This window comes from Lutra lutra, chromosome 5, assembly GCF_902655055.1.
Source record: "Lutra lutra chromosome 5, mLutLut1.2, whole genome shotgun sequence".
Taxonomy (NCBI): Eukaryota; Metazoa; Chordata; class Mammalia; order Carnivora; family Mustelidae; genus Lutra; species Lutra lutra.
The window spans coordinates 40021123-40040444 of record NC_062282.1 but is presented as its reverse complement, the minus strand read 5'-3'; the positions used below and the strand labels follow the sequence as shown (position 1 = coordinate 40040444).

General features: G+C 41.3%; 1 protein-coding gene and 1 long non-coding RNA gene across 4 annotated transcripts in view; one reads left to right on the top strand and one right to left on the bottom strand.

The window, feature by feature from the left end:
* The window catches only part of ARL15 (ADP ribosylation factor like GTPase 15), a 404995-nt gene extending 391163 nt beyond the window's left edge, over positions 1–13832 (top strand). For all 3 annotated transcript variants that reach the window (XM_047731737.1, XM_047731735.1, XM_047731736.1), the window contains one exon: positions 11092–13832. In XM_047731737.1, coding sequence (XP_047587693.1) covers positions 11092–11244 — 153 coding nt within the window. In that variant the 3' untranslated portion in view covers positions 11245–13832. The remainder of the gene's footprint in view (positions 1–11091) is intronic.
* On the bottom strand, positions 81–6057 carry LOC125101089 (uncharacterized). The gene is made up of 3 exons (XR_007127764.1): positions 5989–6057; positions 5339–5477; positions 81–336 (listed from the first exon to the last, which is right to left on the bottom strand). It is a non-coding gene; the product is annotated as an uncharacterized LOC125101089 (long non-coding RNA).
* Positions 13833–19322: the final 5490 nt, after the last annotated feature.

Below are 19322 nucleotides of genomic sequence, written 5' to 3'. Positions count from 1 at the left end.
CATGATCCCGGAGTCCTGGGATCGAGCCCCACATCGGGCTCCCTGCTCAGTGGAGAGCCTGCTTCAACCTCTTCTTCTGCCTGCTGCTCTGCCTACTTGTGGTCTCTCTCTATCTCTAAAAGAACAACAACAAAAGATAACTCAGAATAGGAAATAGTATCATGATTGTCGTTCATGTGTCAACTAACATCAATGTTTTAGTAAAGTAAGTCTTTGGGGGGTGAAAGCTGATCACTGTTAAGACAAATGTTGGATTTGAAAACTATCAGGCTCTGGGTCTTCTTGCTCTCATGCCATTTTGCAGAATCACAGGCTGTGGTGAAAACCGGTGCAGTTCTGTAACACAAAAGCATGTGTTCTCAACACTGGAAGGTCCTCGGAGCCCATCTACCAACCCCAAGCTAAGCATTTCGCAAGGCAGGGGAGGAATGATCTAAGTGTGTTGATCCTTTTCAGTGACTGAGGCAGATACAACTGTTGGTAATTGATGGGGTTTCTTCTCCAATACCTGCTAACCTCAAAAAGTATGGAATTCCTATCTTCAGCCTGCACTTGACAATACCAAGATAGCTACCCACCCTTCCACCCAGCCAGCCTTTTCCATATGCACAGTTAATGAGTATTAAGTTTAAAAAGATAACCTTAAAAGAATCAATTTCATGGTGAATGCATCTAGTTAAGCAAGCCATTTAAACAACATTTTACTCGTGTGTAGCAGACCATTTTATAAGTTACTGATAGCTTTACAAGCCTGTGTTTCAGACAAGCTAATTGGTTGTCTCTGATGTCTTTGGGGCTTTCACTCATTAACTCTCCTTCCTGTCTAGTACATACTTGACTGGCTCTCGTACATATAGGTAGAACTGTTTAGACAGCCATATTCTATTGCCAGGAAAAAGTTTTTCATAGATAAGCCTCTTCCTGCTTACAATGTTTGCTTTTTTGAAATAAAGGTAAATCATAACCCAGTATTACCGCAAACATGGAAGTTGCAGAATCAAGTGTAACACCCAAAACGTATTGGTACCATAAATGAAAGCCCTTTTGAAGGAGTGGAATAGAATTGATTACTGAAGGGAAAGAGAGGAGGGCAAAAGAAAATGATATGCTGTCGAAACCTGGCTGCCTGTGTAATTAATGACCATGTTATAGATGTTATTGAAAAGTCTGAGGCCTGCACCTGCATGCAAAGACAAGTGTACCGATGCTTCTCTTTTTTGCATATGTCAATGCTTTCCATTCTCTGAGATAAGAATTAGATGCTTTGTTTGGACACAGATTAAAGGAATAGCTCAAAACATATGTGTCCTTTGGGTCTTGAGATTTCTGGAGTGGGTCTATTTTCCATGAGGGGTTGCTTACTTTTCTGTTTGCAAAACAATCCATTGCAGCTGCCTGTAGGCATATGTATAATAGAGTTTAAACCAATTAGACCTATGGTTTTGAAACTGTTCATGAAATCCCACCTCCTGCATGAAACCTTGGCCTGCTTAATTAAAAGGAGTGGCAACTTCTCTCCAATGTTCAATTTCCTTCCTTTACTAACATTTTAATCTGAGATGAAATACGGTACATACTTTGTTGCCCTTTTCATTATAGTTTCAGCTCTTTACATTTGTTTAAAAATAATGAGTATCCTCTTTGTGTCTGGAATTGTACTGGGTACATCAGGGAATACAAAAGAATTTTTTTCATCGTCTATGCCTTCCAGGAACTGAGGTCTCTTACACATGAAAAAATTAAGACTAATTATCCAAATCTCTGAATTTCCTCAAGTGAAACGAGGATATCCTCATAAATCTGAATGAAAAGAGTTCACCCCAGACTTGTGAAGATGCTTCATTCCCATTGAGTCTTGATATCCTCTAACTCATTAACTTATACAATGATTATTTATAAAGCCTGTTTGAAGGAGACAGTCGTGGCTTGTATAACTGAATTCATAATAGCCGAAAAGTGGAAACAGCCCAAACGTCCAGCAACTGATGAACATGGGTGAACAAATTGTGTTAGGTCCCTACAGCGGAATATCACTTGGCCATAAAAAGAAGTACTCACACAGAACTTTATGCTAAGTGAGAGAAACCAGATACTAAAGGCCATGTATTATATAATTCCATTTATATGAAATGTCCAAAATAGGCAAATCCTTAGAGACAGAAAGTAAATTAGTGAGTGCCGAGGGATGGAGGAAAGGGCAGATGGGGTGTGACTGCTAATGGGTGGGGAGTTTCTTTCTGGAGTGGTGCAAATGTCCTGAAGTTTGATAGCCGTGATAATTGCAGGTGTCCCTGAATATACTAAATATCACTAACTTGTACATTTTTAGAAGGGTGAATTTTACAGTCTGCAAATTATAGCTCAATAAATGAAAAGTAATATCTATAGAGCCAAACGAAAAGATGTTAAAGTGTGTGCTAGAGAAATGCAAAATCCAGGCAAACAAGTAAAGAAAATTCTTTAGAATCTTCTGAGAGTAGACCCATGAAATAGGTAATGATAACTTACATCCAGGAGCAAACAATCCCCTTTGAAGGCCAGAAAGTTCTTTTTGTTGTGGCAACTATTCTTATAAAGACCCTAACCTGACAACGAGTGACCTCAAAAATTTTGCCCTGGACATCTGTGGCTCCAATTCTGTTTCAGTCTAAAAAGTCTGTTTGAAAAGCAACTTAAGTTCAGTGAGGTGAGAACCACGTATGGAATGATAACTCTTTTCGTTTGGGATGGAAAGTTGTTTCCTTAATGGGAAAGTCTTTTTAACCCTGGAAAATTTAACATTAAAAGTATAAAAATGATAAAATAACAGATCTACAATATTAATACTTTCAAGTATATATTACATTTAGGTCAACCTGGTAGAGTCACTTTGTAATTATAATTTAAGATGTATAAATTATTTCAGAAATGATTCCCTATATAGAAAGGCAGGAGGGGGCGCCCGGGTGGCTCAGTCAGTAAGCAAGTGACTCTCTGCCTCAGCTCAGGTCCTCATCTTGTGGGTCATGAGATCAAGCCCTGTGTGGGGCTCCACACCCAGCAGGGAGGCTGCTTGAAGATTCTCTCCCTCTGCCCCTCCCACTCCTGTGCACATGCACTCATGCTCGCTCTCTCTCCCTCTCTCTCTCTCTCCTCCTCTCAGATAAATAAATCTTTTTTAAAAAAGAAGAAGAAATACCAGAGCTTGAGAGTCATTGAATTTATAAATTTAATTGAAGAAATGCTTAAGAATTCTTGCTGGGGAAGAAAAGACTTCATAACTACTTGAGGATATTTTGATTATTACAGTCTAAATGCTGAAAAAGAAGATTGAATATGTTAAATTTATAAATGGAGTTTTGAAATGTTTAAAAGTGGTTAATTAAACTAAGTTTATAAAAGGACCTAAACTGTATCCAACTTCCTGAATGTGTTGTTAAAACTTACCAGATATATAGACAGAATGGTAAGATTTTTAAATTGAATATAATAGCTTCAGGAAAAACTGGGTTTTAGACACAGTATATTTAGTAAATTGTATGTTCCTTTTTAAAACTGCAAAGTAACAATAACTAGTATTGCTCTGCACTAAGAGCCATCCTTATGGACACCATAAGCTTTAAACAGGTCATGGACCCTGTGCCTTGGCTAGTTCTCACGGCTGTTAGGTAGTCTCCACATAAAAGAAAACCAGGCTGAACATAGAGGGGTCAAAATATGGCTTTATGACCCTTTTGCCTGCTAGACCACAATCCAGAGCCTTTGAAATTATAAGTGGAGCCTGGAGAGGTTGGAAAAGCCAACTTCTCTGGCCCTCTACAGTATGAGTGGGGACGAGCTGGTCTAGCAAGAGAGGCCAGCTCCCCAGACACCTCCCGGGCACTGCTTGTGCCCCTGCTGGACAAAGCGGGAAGCTGCAAACAGCATTAGCCAGGGATTGGCAAGTTTGTTTGTTTGTTTGTTTGTAAAGGTCTAAACAGTAATTCTAGATTTTGTCTCTCTGATGGTTACTCAACTTTGCCATTGAAGCGTGAAAGCAGCCATAGACAAGTGAGTAAGCATGGCTATGTTCCAATAAAACTTTATTTGCCTGGGTGCTGGGAGGTAACCAACAGTGGCTACTATGATTAAGGTCCCTTCTACTTTTAACATTTCTTCTACATTAAGGCTTCCCCTTGAGATGATAGGAGGACGTCAGCTGGGTCTAAAAATATGAATATTTATAAGCCGATTCTCTCTACTTGTGGAGGGAGGCACCTTTGTTTGGATGCAGAAGTTGGAGCAAAGACCTACATATGGGAATCACTCCAGGCTCCAGAGGGCCAGGTAGAATCCCTAGAGTAGAGGAGATATTCTGCAGGAGTCCTGGGTATCTTTCATTGTCCCTTGAAGACAGGAAGCATCCATACCTCATTTCTGCCTCTCACAGTGGTTGTCTGATTAGCAGGCTTTTTGGATAGGTGAATAAAACAAACCTTCTAGGTATATCAAAAAGAGAAAATAGATGTAATCTGTTCTGTAATTCTAGGTTAGCAGGTTAAGCAAAAAAACAGGAATGCTCTCCAGATTCTAGCTCCTAACCACCAAAGCGATGGGGTCATTTTATTTAGCTCTTCTGGAACACACTGACTTCTCCTGTGCAGTGGAAGACGGGGTTTCTATATAATTATTGTCACAATATATAACATTCGCCACACTTCAGAGATTACTGATTGGGCAGGAAGACTTCTAATAAAGGTGGAGCTCAATCACCGGTCATAACCTGCTGGCATTTGTCTAGCTTTTTAATTACTCCAAGGTCAGGTGGGCTGCACTTTGCTTAAGAAAGAAGCGATCTTACCGAAACTACACTTTTATGTTACACCTAACATTCTTGAAACCAATCATCCATTATAGATCTGCGCTCCCAAACTAATATTGTGGTCTTGGTTAATATCAAGGTGTTATTTTCTGATCCCTTTTAGTACAAGAAAAAGTAAACAATATCTGTTGTGTAGTATCTTTGGGACTATGGTAAATTGGTTTTGCTTGCATTCTTTATTTCTGCCTTTAATGACATATTTAGTACCTTTCTAAGGATTTCAGAATCCTGCAAGCAGCACAATGAAAAGGGGAACAGCTGGTGCTGCTCTCTCTGGACTAACCTTTCTTTGAACAAGCTGCCAAGAATGCACTCTAAAGAATCTTAATGATGCCCTGCCACTTTATCTCCAGACCCCCATCCTGGAGCCACGGTGTGGGCAAAGTTCTCTCTGACTTTGGTGAAGGTTACCAAGCGAAGCCTGCTCCGTGAGCTTCTGCAGTTAAGACCACAAGGCTGGAAGGCCCCTTGGCATACTCCCAGGCGAGATGTATATACTGTGCGTGCCGGTGGGTGCTTGGCACCCGACTCTCTAGAAAGAAGAAAGTCTTGGTTTGTTGCACTTGCAGATTTCCATGGTGTAAATAATTCAGACCCTGGCCAGTTTCGTGGCTCCTAGAATTTGATGTCCTTGTGCCTGGGGGCGGAAAGAGAAGGCTCACGACCAGCATTTCAGTACGAATGTTTCCCCCACTGTGACATGGGACTGCAACGGGGCATCTCCTCTAATAATGAAAGTAAGGAGCTTGGGTGAGGATGAGGCAAGTTCTGCTCCCTTTTTGACAGTCACGGTCAATATCCTACAAGTTTCACTCATTGCTCAGGCTCTCTTAATAGCCTATTAATTGGAGCCCTGGAGTACATGTATCATGTAGACCATAGTTCTACCAAAGAGTTCAAGACCCATATGAACCTGTCTCAGAAAACATTATTCATCTAGTTGTTTGAAAAATACAGGCATGCGATAGACACCCTGTGGACTTAAAATGACAAGAAACCCATAACTGGCTCAAGGTGGTTACGGAGTCGTGGGCTCTTGCAAGACGCATCGCGCATCTGCCTACCAGACCCCCAGCCGCAGCTCTCTTTGCTGGCTCTCTGTGTTTTGCTTGTGTTCCTCACCCAGCATCCCTGTTGTCTTGTCTTACCTGCTGACTGATCACTGTTGCCTTGAAGGAGCTGACATTGTCAGCCTGGACTCCTTCGTGAGACTGATTTCCTGTGCCAGAGATGAAGAAAGAATGTGCCTTTATTTCGAAAGTTTCTTTGGGCAATCTTCTACCAAGATATTTCTTTTTCACTTTGACTTGAATTATTTTAATACTCCTCCCTCTCTCTATTTGAATCCGTTGCTTTTCTTCCAGTTGTATAATCAGGGTGCCATAAATGAGTGAAAAAGCCTTTAGTAAACTGTGCCGTATTAAACCGTCTTTTATGGTCACTGAAAAGCCAGGGGCAATGAGGCTTATAATCTTTTAACACAGATGATGAGGACAGCCTCCTCTTCCGGCTGTTGTCTCTGTTTTTTGTTTTCTAGGGTTCTGCTCTAAGCATTGGAACCCCACACATTGGCCGGTGGAGCACTGGCAGAGGGCACACTCACACTGCCTTCACACACTTGCCAGTCTTGTTCAGGAAGTGGTGGTCGAATGAATGAAGTTACAGGGAGCAAACTTTCAGGACCCACGTGTTCAAAGCTTCTCGTACTAATCTTCACCCTATGACAATGCACCACAACCACCCTCAAGTTAAGAAAGGTCCATTATAACTGGCTAGTTTTTTCCTCAGAGGGAATATGTGTGTTGTGGGTAGGTGGGGATCTAGAGAAGTACGTGCAGAAAAGATATCCAGCTTCTATCTCCACTGAGAAAGCAAGCTAAATTGCCCCCAGAAGGGGAGAAATACCTACAGTACCGCCCCAGGTGGCATTCTGGACATGAGATGGGGGAGGGATTTTTAGTTACTGCTGTGACTGGTATAGGGTAATGGCATTGAGTTCACTAGGACTAGGGGCGACCTACTGAAAGATGCACAGCACAGCCCCATGGAGTAAAGAACTAACCCCCTTTTTAATGTCTTACAACACATTCATGTGTGTCAAAGCACTGTTTATAAGGATCTGAGCTTAGAACTTAACTCGATGTCACATAAAAACACTAAGTCATCCCTTTTGGACTGTTCTCTCCCCTGCTCCCCAGAGTGTTTAAAGGAAAATGAGGCCAACTCTGGGCACACAGTACTTACATGCTTTAATAACAAAAATAGGAAAAACAAGCAGTTATTGTTATAAATAAAATGAGATTTGCAGGCTTTTAAAACGGAAGACCTATTATTGCAGTTCAGAAACTATTTACATGACTTCCAGAAATGTAGTCACAGCGGGTTTGCAAGAATTAAAAAGAAATTTTTGCTCGTGAAGTGAGGGCAAGATACGGAAGTCGGTATTATTACATAACCTTGTTAGAGGTCCTGCAAGTTGGAAAGGATTATTATTTCTCTTCTCAAAGAAACATAAAGGACATCTCCTACCCGATTTCGCAGCTGTTACAAACGTGAGCAGCAAAGCGATGGTGCCAAGTTGTCCGTTAGGACTCTACAGTAAGTGCGTTGTGGGAATCAACAGAATGCAGTCATGTGCGTCACCCCACAGTGGCGTGAATGAAGGAGGGCTCTGACAGCATAGCTAAAATAAGTTGGCTACTTACGGCAGCTTTGTTTTCCTATCTCTAGGGTGGACACATGGCCACTAACAAATGCCCACTCTCTGCGGCTAACCCAAAAATAGCCAGCTGACTACAGGTTGCCAGGCAGCTGGATTCTGACGTCATTGCCCCAAGTGCCGTCTCCCGAAGCCAGTGAGAAGCAGTCCCCTCCTCCTCATCCCTGCACCTTCCATTGAGGCATAATATTTAAGTGGCTGATTAAGTATTCAAAACATGTGATTTATGTTGGTCAAACTTAAACGCCTTGTTCTTTAAAATTATACAGCAGCATTATGAAAGGACCAAAAAAAAAAGATAAGGTGAACAAGTCAAATGTGACTGTAATTTGTATCTTAATAATACAGAGGAGGTGAAATTTGAAGTTCAAGTTGACAGAAAATTAAACGAAGGTACGCCTGGGTGGCGCAGTCGGTTAGGCATCCGACTCTTGGTTTTGTCTCAGGTCTGGTCTCAGGGTCATGGGATCAAGCCCCACGTGGGGCTCCACACTAGGTGCAGAGTCTACTTGAGATTTCACTCCCTCCTCCCCTCACCCCACATTCTCATGTGCTCTCACACTCATGCTATCTCTCTCAAATAAGTAAATAAAAATATATTAAAGAAAATCAAATGAAAATGTTAACCCAACGGGAAAAGTTCAAGTCAGAGCATGAGGTCTCCATCGTCCCCTCTCTTGTATTACCTGCTTTGTTTTTATTTTTTTTATTTTTTTTTTTATTTTTTTTTAAAGATTTTATTTATTTATTTGACAGAGAGAGATCACAAGTAGGCAGAGAGGCAGGCAGAGAGAGAGAGGAAGGGAAGCAGGCTCCCTGCTGAGCAGAGAGCCCGATGCGGGACTCGATTCCAGGACCCCGAGATCATGACCTGAGCCGAAGGCAGCGGCTTAACCCACTGAGCCACCCAGGCGCCCCTGCTTTGTTTTTAGAAACATGAAACACTGGGTAATGAAAAGCTGTGTTCCAGTAACAACTTACTGAAACGCCAGACTAGTTTTATAGTTGATGTTATAAACGAAGGATGGTGTGGAATCATTTCGATACCAGTTGGGGGAGTATAGCAGGGTGAGGGAGATACCTACTTAGATTACAGATCAGAAAATCTCGGGTTACGCCGCCATAGTTGTCAGCTTAACACCATTAGGCTCCTTTATCTGGTGACCACCCTGTAATGGAACCTTCCATTTCCTCCTCAGGTTTCATATTCAGCAGGAACAACTTCAGAAACTACCTTCAGACATCTTTATTATCTTCCAAGTGTGCCCACGCGATAGTCTGTATTTCCAGTTGCCTAGAGACCAACCTAATGGGTACTTAAAACCTGGCTTTGTGTGTCTAGTCCATATTGTAAAATATCACAAGTTCTATTCTGTGATTGCTTAAATCTAACATTGTTTTCAAATTAGCTGTCAGTATGCCACCAGGATCAATTCCGTGAATTTTTAAGCCAACCATTTGAAGGTATTGTTGGTAACGTGCACTTACTGTGTTAGTCTTTCTCTTTATCCTAATATTCCTGAATTTCTTGCCACCCGTCCTCTTCTCAGTTATCGGCAAGATTTAAAATGATGTGAGGTTATGAAATGGGGCAAGGGTAAAACTTCCTTCATGTACCAGATTTTGGATGTTCCGTGCCATCCCCTCTTGCTGGGAGGCATTATTGATCAAATACCAGATTCTATTTGTGCATTCTGAAGCCCCACTTTGTGGGAGAAGCAAGGAGCCTGACATCTCTGATTTTATACTCTCCAGAGCAGCCAGCTCCTCCGCCAAGCTGTGGCCTTAAACACGGTCCCCACCTGTCCCCCCTGCCAGCTCTGCTCTCCCCCTGCTGGCTACTGGCCTCCCTTGGTGGGGCAGAGCCCGTCTAGGGCCAGTTGTTAGACAAGCAGATTTCAGATTCTCTTGGAAGTGGGTTGCTTTCAGTGCTCTAAAGAAAAGAAACTAAAAGGAGGGAGTTTACATTTTCCATAAGGGAGAATTCTCTTAACAACGTGGTTTATAAAATACCTCGGGCAAACACTGTTCGGAAGTTGTCTACCCGCTTTCTGATCTGAAAGGAGATTTTCATTACTTTCCAGAATCAACTGATGAGAGTCCTTCCATTTTCACAGGCTTTTTTTTTTTTTTTTTAAAGTAGTAGTATTTATTGCTAATTTGCAACATTTACAGAAGGACTTTGGAGACACACTTGAACTCTAGAATGTTAGCGTAATGTGGTTCCTACACTAGCATAAAGCCTTAGTATTTCTTATGTCTATCTTCTTGCTCACATGAAAATAATGTACATATATTTTAATGCCACTTTTGGATGATGTACCTCTGCTGTACTCTGGTCCTTGCAGTGATAGAGGCAAAATGATACCACATTGGGAATGGCATGTGGTTGAGAACCTTTTTTTTTCTAGGTCTCGAGTATTGACTAAGGTAAGACCTTGGAATTTGCCCTGGCACATGGGATTTAATGAAATCTGTTGACCAAGAATGTCTTCAAACAGTGGTTCTTCTGGTGTTGCTACTCACTCTATTTTATGTTAGTAAAACCTCACTAGGCTATACATACAGTGTTCAGTTCTCATGTGATGGAGTGTGGGTAGGACCATAGCTTTGCAAGCTTTGTGTTTTATCATACCCTTTGAGAGGTCATCAGTTCTTCCAGAAGATGTCACAATTTGATGTTTCCTCTCAGTCTTGAGTTGGTAATCTTGGACACTATTAGTCAGTAACCTATTAGCCTCTGTGCTAAGAATGACTTGTGACTGAATATTAACCAAACAGGTTCTTAAGATAGCAAATTCTCCACTCACATACCAGTTAAAAGGTCATGATTTTTGCCTCCCTGAAAATTCAGGACTAGGATTAAAAACCGGGATGCTTTGTATATATATATGTATCTGTATACGGTTAAAATATGCATATACACACACATACTCAGTTTCTAGCCTCTTTCCTAAAAAGTGCTTTCCCAGGTCTCAAAAATGGATACTAGAAGTTTAAGGGGGAGAGAGAAAAAAGATTATTTAAATTACCAGTTTTTGTCGTATACGCATTTGGTAGTCAAAATATGCACTTGGTAGTCAAAAAATAATTTTGCACTTGGTAGTCAAAAAATAATTTTGAGTAATTGATACAGTACGTACTATAGTTTGCCACCAATTGAGTAAGTTAGCAAGGGGGTGTAGCGAAAGCTGCTCTGCTGGTGGTTTTGATGGAATAGAATCTTTCTGGTGCCTGCAGTGTACTCTGCCCTGTGTGCTAATTCTTTCTTAGACTCCATCACCTCCCATGCAGATAAGTGTGTGGGTGACATGGTCTGTAAGCAGGTCACTCACCCCTAAAGAAAACAGTCCCGGGTCACAGCGTAGGACCCACATTATAACAGCAGCAGTGAATGGAATTCTAGAAAGTCCTAGGCATCACAGTTTATAAACGTTCTCCTTGAAATCCCCCTATTTCGTCACTCACAAACTTCTGGAATTAGAAAGGTTCTGATATAACTAATAACATATTTATCTTCTCCCCCCTTAAGGTCAAAAAATATTTTGAACTTGAACCCCTTGCACGTGGGAAACGCTGGATTCTGCAGCCCTGCTCGCTGGATGACATGGAGGCACTGAAAGACAGCTTCTCTCAACTGATAAATTTGTTAGAAGAGAAAGACCATGAAGCTGTAAGAATGTGAAATCTGGCAAAGAACACGGGTTCCCAAAGGCCTTGAACCTATCATGTTAGTTTCTCATTTTAATTTTATTTTGGTATCAAGACTTTCGTGGCTTCAGTGTCTTTTTTCCTCTAGTTATCTCCAACTCTCATCTCTCTATTAAAGTGAATATTCTGTAAATCAGGTGAATCATCATCGGCATTAACGTCAAGTACACACTACTGAGAGAGAATTTATTCTCTGTTTACCACTAATTATCTTCACCGCATGTCTCTTCCTTCTGTTGTTCTAAGCAGCTCTTCTGTACTCTGTGTTAAAATGGATGGAATTCGTGGCTCACAGAAATCAAATCCCTTACGAAGGACTCAGGGAGACTCAGAACCTTGACTCATTTTCCTTGGGTTTGGGGGTGGAGCGTTATACGACTGGGGCTCCTCATTTTATGTCTATTGTTTCCAAGATCTCTTGGGGTGTTTATTTCATTTTATCATATTTTATTCTTGAGTTTTTTGTATATGGGCCTCATAGATTATGAGAGAAAAATGAGCACCAAAAACTTCAATGAATCACCTTATCAGAGAGGAATATCCTACCAAGATAAAATTAATGTGGAAGAACTTTAAAGACAAGATGCAGAATTTCCTTGATTCCATCTGAAGTCTCACTCCCCTGTCTTAAGAACAGAAACTTTCCGTTTTTGAGACGAGCGAGAATGTAGGCATAGTGCGGGTATGCCTCACTGATGATATTTCATCGAGTCCTCCAATATTTTTTTAATGGAAAGAGTCCCCTGCATTAAGTCAAGCTGCAACATGACAGAGGTATCTTTCTCTAAAAATCTTAAAAGTGTCTGATTGAAAGAGAGAAGATAATTTTTAAAATAATAGATAAAAATTTTTTAAAAAGCCAAATGAAGTATAGTTTATACTGGCTAGGGTTTAAGTTGGCATGGATTTGACAAAGAAAACAAAGACAGAATCATCTGGATATTCATTCATTAAGTGCTAATGGAGTTTAACGGAGTCTCTGATTGTCTCCGACGAGTAATTAAAGGTCTGTCAGTATTCCTATTATAAACCTCTATTTTCAGGGGTTTCAGTGTGCCCTTAAAAAAAAATGTGCTGGGGCTGCAGCAAATCATTTTAGGGCCTAGATTCAGTCTTTGGAACTTTTTTTTTTTTCCATTTAATTTAAATGATAAAATTATGTAGAGATAAATGTGCAGTTTTACGAAGGTTTGGCACCTTTGACCTTTTCTAAATCAAGAATAATCTATAGATACTGAAGTTTATGGATGTAATCCTCTTTGGCACATTTTGTAGATTTTTGACCACTTCAAACACAAAATGGCCAAATGTTAGAAAACTGCTCCTTTCACCTGAGCAATAAAAACATGTTTGTAATTTTTAGGTAGCACAGACTGGTTCTCAGATAGATACCACAGACTCGCCCTGTATTACACAGTGATGTAATACCTTGTAATTCTCCAGAAGATATACATCATTCAGATACAGCTTTTGTGGTTTCATCTTGTAGGTGGATTTTAATGAAATCATTACCTTTGAAACATCGACCACTTCTTTAAGCTTCCCCCGCCCCCCGTGGAATGGATCCAAAAAGATTTGTATTCAATCTTGTCTCCAGTGTCCTTAAATATTTTTCACTGCGTAATCCGTGAGCAGCACAAAACTTTTATTCCGATGACCAGTTACACAGTCTCTGCTTGCATTTTTGTTTTGTTGTGCTCATCTTCTGTGAAAAATAAATGATTCTTAGGCATTGCTTTCTCTGCAAGTTCATTAAATGGAGAATGTTGTCTTTTTAAGATACTATGGCTGAGTGCTCCTAGGCCATCTGTTAAATGACTTCCCGTTGTCTGTGTGTGTGTGTGTGTGTGTGTTCATGTGTGCGCCAGTGATGGGCTTCTTCTCAGACCCACGACTGTCTGCAGTGTCTCAGCCGTCAGAATGAAAACATTATCAATCACTACCCAACAACAGCTGTTTTTGACAAGTTTCTGTCTGACGCCTAATGCTTTACAACTGTCAATAAGGCTCCTTCTTTGTCTGGCAGTTCGGAGCTCGCCGTCTTGCTGCTTCCGAGCGAGCGGCATCCTGTCCTTGTAACCCTAGTTTTGGAAATCCACTTGTGGGGGCGGGGAGGGGGCTTGGATGGGCGAGTGTGGGTGGGTGGCGGGTGGGTGGTGTGTGTGTACAGCTCTTCCTACTTCCATGTAAAGTGCCACAGGTGTCTTAGTTTGCATATTCAAATATTATGTAGGAAAAACAGTCTGTTATGTATTTCTCCACTTAGTTTCTTGTTATATTTATGGAAGTTACCTGTTTTTGTACCTTCTTAGCTATAGCAGTTGCCTTTTTGTAATGGCAATTAATTTATATGACAAAACTTTGTACCTACTGTAGTTTATAGTTACCGGTTGCTAATTAACTGCCATCTCGCCCTGTCTTTCTATTAAAAAAAAAAATCTGTATCTATACTTAGAGGGTAACAGATTTATGTGGACAATTGCCAGACAAGAAGAACTTGTATTGTCCGTGATTTATATATGATTTCCCCTATCTTCAAATGAAAATAAACGCTGAGTAGAATTGATGTTTTCGGACTTACTCCTTTCAAGCTTTTTAGCATTTGGGAGTCCCAGATTTCTGTTTACATTTGTGTTGCCTGTTTAAGTCTTCAAAATAAGTTCTGCTGCTCTTGGGTCAAAACAAATGATTAATTCACATTTCCTTTACGGCCATTGTGAAAACTTAAAAGACCAAAAAAAAAAAAAAAAGCTAGTGTCTTTTCCAGTTGGTTTGTCTTCACCAGTGATTTACTTTCACTGGAGCTGTTCCTTCAGAATGAGCGAGCAGAGTCGAGATGTTAATGTAAAGTGTCACCTTTCAGTCAAAGCAGCGTCTTTTAATGTCTGCCGTAAAAGCAATGTTCTAAGAGTAACTAGTGCAATGAGCTGTCTCCTTCAGTGGTGATCAACGCCAAGGAAGTAAAGATTTTTAAGTGACTCAAAGAAATGCTGTGTATTTACAGGTCCGACTCTAAAGAAGGAGAGTATTCTGTAAAAGAGAAAAAGTGAGAAAGAAAACTAAAGGGATAGATGGATGGAAGAAGAGAAAGAAACAGAAAAAGATGCAAAATTCAAATCCCAGCTCTTGTTTGGTCCCAGATGCAGCATTATTCTGACACATCGTTTGATCACACAGAAAGCTCGCAACCCTTTCCTTCTAAGCTGGGATCCAAGCTGCATTCCTAGTTTTATTTCCAAGGTAGGCAGTTAGTAGATATCAAGTTCCTCAGCATCTAAGACCCATCCAGGCAAACGTGGACAGAACTGTATGACTTTCGAAGCAAGTGGGTTTGCCTAACATCCAGATGGAATATTCAGACTCGAGTGGAAATCTCATATTCATGCCTGGCTTCATCTTCTTTATAATTTTTGAGTGCATTTTCATTAACCTTCTGACCTAATGGTGCAAACAGAAAAGCAAAAGTATGTGGAGGGGGGTGAGGGGGGGAGTGGGAATTACCCTTTGGGAGCCCTCATTTTCATTGAATTTGGGAAGGAGGATCTGTCTTTGTTATGCAGAAACTTTAGGAGAATATAGATGCACTCCTGCCTTGCTTTTACCCTACCCTGGATTCTGGAGATCTGAAGTCCGTGCTGTGAAATGCATTATCACATCATGTTGGGAATTCCTGACTCCCAAGAGTTCACAACTTGTGGTCACCACTGACTCAGCATGATTAAATGATTTGCATCTCAGGGTTAAATGTTTTCCAACTCAGATGCATGAGGTGACTGATGGGCTAGCGTTTTGGCACCCTACCCCACCCCCCTCACACTGATACAAGAACATGAAAAGGATCCCGTGTGAGACCCAAAAGCCTTGGATGGGGTATCAGTTTCTGCTTCCCTTCCCCATTCTCTTTAAATTATTAAAAACCTAAACGAAAAACTGACCTTCCACCTACTATTTCATTGAAGCTAGAAATTCTGACCTCTCATCCTGGGGGTTCATCTGTTTGTGACAAACTCTTCATGAAGTGACTTTCTGTGAAACCAAAGAGTTTTAAAGGCACCAAGAAGAATCCCTGGCCTTGCCTCTCATCCTTCTTTCCTTACAGAACGAAGTGAAGGAAAAAGTGCATGACTTTTCAATCGGATTTTCACTGTCTTCCCATCTTGCCATCCATCTCTGCTCTCCGCATGCTCTAGTCACTGGATGCGGGTTTAGGAAGGCCACCTGTGGTATTCTCGGTCTTGGCTTGCCCCACCCTTTCATGTTCCCCTCTGGTCCTCCGATCAAATGGGAGTTGTCATGGGATACTCTGTATGAATGATGACTTTTTACAAGGAAATAGTTCAGGCTTGGTGGTTTAAAGCAACCTTGTTTACCATGTACAGTGTTATGAGGTCACTAGTACCCTGTTTGGAGAATAAGGAAAGGGACTCATTGATTTTGTGCCTTGCTAGGATCAGCCTGGCTTAGGACCCAGCGTGACCCCCAGCCCCCTGCTGCTGAGGCAGACATTCCCACATCCGTACACCGACTTGAGACTTGAGAACAGCCATCACATCGTATGGACAGGGTCTTCTGTAAACTGCAAAGAATGATTAATTCCTTTTTTCCCTTTTCTCGTTCAGAAGTCACTTCCTCTTATTCTGATGTTCTCAGAATATTCTACCCAGGTATTTCAGCACGGGTCTTTCCAGTAGTGACATTCCAACCATGGAAGTCAGTTGGCAGGCTTGTCCCCACAGAGGAAAGCCTGGCTTAAGTGCATGGGGACAGGGCACACACTGACAGTGAAAATAAGCCTTTAATAAGCATCATGCTCCCCAGCTCCCTGATGTCGCTATGTCCTCATGGGATCTTCCTTGTGGGAGGTGGGCAAAATGGTCGTCTCAAAAAAGCCTCAGATCACTTACATCCCAGGCAACCCTTCCTTGTAGGTGTGAAATTCAGCCTAAAATGCCACAACCTTCTCTGACAAATGATTCATTGAGACAAAGGCTGGAGCTCCAGCATCAAACAGATGTCAGACAAAACACCAAATGCCTATAAATGATTGCTTTGCAAACAACGGAATGACTGGAAGGCCTGGCCTGATGATGTACTCCATGTCTGGACAAGCTTACAGAAGACATAGGTGGTGGGGAGGGGGCAAGGGAGCTGTTTCTAAATGGAGTCTGTGAAGAAAGCTGTTTCTGGAGACAAGTGAAACCACGATTCTCACCTGAGAGGCTCATGTCAAGAAGAAAGATTTCTGGCCGGTCTGTGCATAATATATGTGAAGATCAGTTAGAAAAATGCATGTCAAGGGCACCCTGAAGCCCAGACTGGTACGATATGATGTTAAATCAGTAGACATATAAATATCAGGGTAAATTAAAAATAAGAAGATTTGGTTGGAATGGAAACTGCTCAGCAAAAGGCAGAAACAGGAATGCAAACAGTAAGTCTGGCTGTCATTCTCTCTAATCTGGAGCAAGTCAGACTCGGCTCTGGACCTTCTCCAGTTGTTTTACAACTTTCTAGACATGGGGTGTATCAACCCAACGCTTTTCTTAAGCAGCCTTGACAGGATTTTCAGATGACTGCTTGTCAAGAGTCAACTTAACCATCGTCCTTTTTACAGGTTTAACGTTGGTTTTGGAACTTTCGGTTTCAATAGTTTTAAGGGGTTTCATCTCCTCATTAATTTGGTATGTTTTTGTGGACACCTACTCTGTACCAGGCACTGTGTTAGATGCTTAGGACACAGAGTAAATAGGACAGACTCGGCCCTTGTCTCTGTAGGACTTTAATCCCTGGAACATTGGTTACGTTGGATTATTTCTATGATCCTAGAGAATTTTTGTACTGCGGCGTGGGGTGGGGGTGGATTTGGGTATGTTAAAATTCCAGTGTGAGTCTCTAGATTTTAAAATATTTTTTTCTTGGTCCTAAGTCTTGGTTTTCAGCCCTCCTCATTTCAGATTGTCTTTGAGTACAGTTTAGTTTCTTTTGAGGCCATTAATAAAACTAGAAATCTAAACAAATGAGACAGACATGGCTAATCACTCTTTTTAGCATCTTTCTAAATAGAACTCTCTGGAGATAGCACCTTTTATTTGGTCGTATTTGGGGGATTTTTTGTTTTTGTTTTTGTTTTTAACTGTGGCAACAACAAAGCATGTGTCTAGCACACAAAAGTGCTTCCAAAGTACAAAATCAAACTCTTGTCAGTCACCTGCTGTTCTTTCCATGTTCTCTGGATTCACAGGGATTTACCTCCTTCTTCTCTGGAAGTAGTTTGGTCTCATCTTTCTGTCTGTGGATCCGACAAATGACCTATATTTGAAATGTTAAATTTTGAATCTCTAGGAGCAACATTCTTTTTTTTTTTTTTTAATTTATTTAACAGACAGAGATCACAAGTAGGCAGAGAGGCAGGCAGAGAGAGAGGAAGGGAAGCAGGCTCCCTGCTGAGCAGAGAGCCGGATGCGGGGCTCGATCCCAGGACCCTGGGATCATGACCTGAGCTGAATGCAGGGGCTTCAACCCACTGAGCCACCCAGGTGCCCCTAAGAGCAACATCCTAATTCTGTGGCCATCTCTTGATTTATGCCACCAAACAGTAAAGGCTGCTATGTAAAAAGGCATGCCACAGTTCACATGCCCAGACAGAGGCAGTAACCTGTAAGCTATATAACCCCCTGGGTTGGTTGATTGATTGATTTTTTTTTTTAATCAAGTCAGAGCTGTGAGTTTCAACTGGGTTGCAGGAGGCTGCTTTATTTTACCCTCACTGAAGGTTGGAAACTTGGAGAGACCCTCTTAAGCCCATTATCTATTCCAAGAGAGTACTTGGGTGGAGTTGTTCTTCTAGCAGGAGTTAATGCATTTTAGGTTTTAGAACACTTCTGCAGAATTTATACCAGTGCCGTTCTCACTTCCTGAACAACTCAAGTCTGTACTCTTCCCTCACCAGCCCGAAACCCCACAATGGATGTGCCTCTCAGAACCACAACATAGCCCTCTACAGTTTACTGGCCTGGGCTCCAGTAGGATCACAAAATATCACCAAGTAAACTGAAGCAAACTTTGCTACTTCTGTTCAGTTTGTTAATTTCAAGTCATTCCCAATTTTTAGGTAAAATAGCAGGATCCAATGAAAAGTCACATAATACCAGAGACTAGTTGTGTGGTTTATACTTTGAAGTTCTGCCCCTAATGAAATAATGGATCCGAGCAGTGATCATCAGCATCTGCTAATGTCACAAAGAGAGAAACAAACAGGCATCATATGCTTCCTGACAAAAGTGTGCAGTACCACCTATGAAGTGTTCTTCTTGCCCAAAAAAAAAAAAAAAATTGACCCTGAGTCTGATCAAGCCTCTGGATCTAAGTACCGATTTGCAGGAAATACAAGAATAGAGGTGTATGTAAATGATATGAGATGATGCAGAATTTAAAATCCAGATTATGGGAGACTCGACTGTACAAATGAGTTGGTCCTTTTTTTTTTTTTTTTTTTTTTAAAGATTTTTCCATTTTAGATCGAGAGCACGAGCAGGAGGGACAGAGGGAGAGAGAAGAAGAATCTCCAGCAAACTCCATGCCTAGCACAGAGGCCCACACAGGGCTTGATCTCACAACCCTGAGATCACTACCTGAGCCAAAACCCAAGAGTCAGACACTTGACTGCAGCACTCAGGAGCCCCAGAGCTGGTTTCTTAGATGGCAGGAAGGAAAGAAGAAATAGAGCAAGGAAGCCTATACATTTTAAAGTCTTTAAAGAGCTCTACAGAACTCCTGGGCTGGTTCGGTCAGTGGAGCATGTGACTCTTGATCTTAGGGTTGTGAGAGCAAGCCCAGAGATGGGCATAAAGCCCACTTAGCAAAAAAGTCTTAAAAGCTCTATCAAACAAATGCAAAGTGTGGACCTTATTTGTATTCTGATTCAAACTACCAATGAAAAGAATAAAATTTGAGATAACTGAAGAAATCTAAGCACTTAGTGAACGTTTTATGAATTAAGTAGTCATTGATTGCCAGGCAACTCTATCCTAGGTGTGATCGTAGAATTGTGGT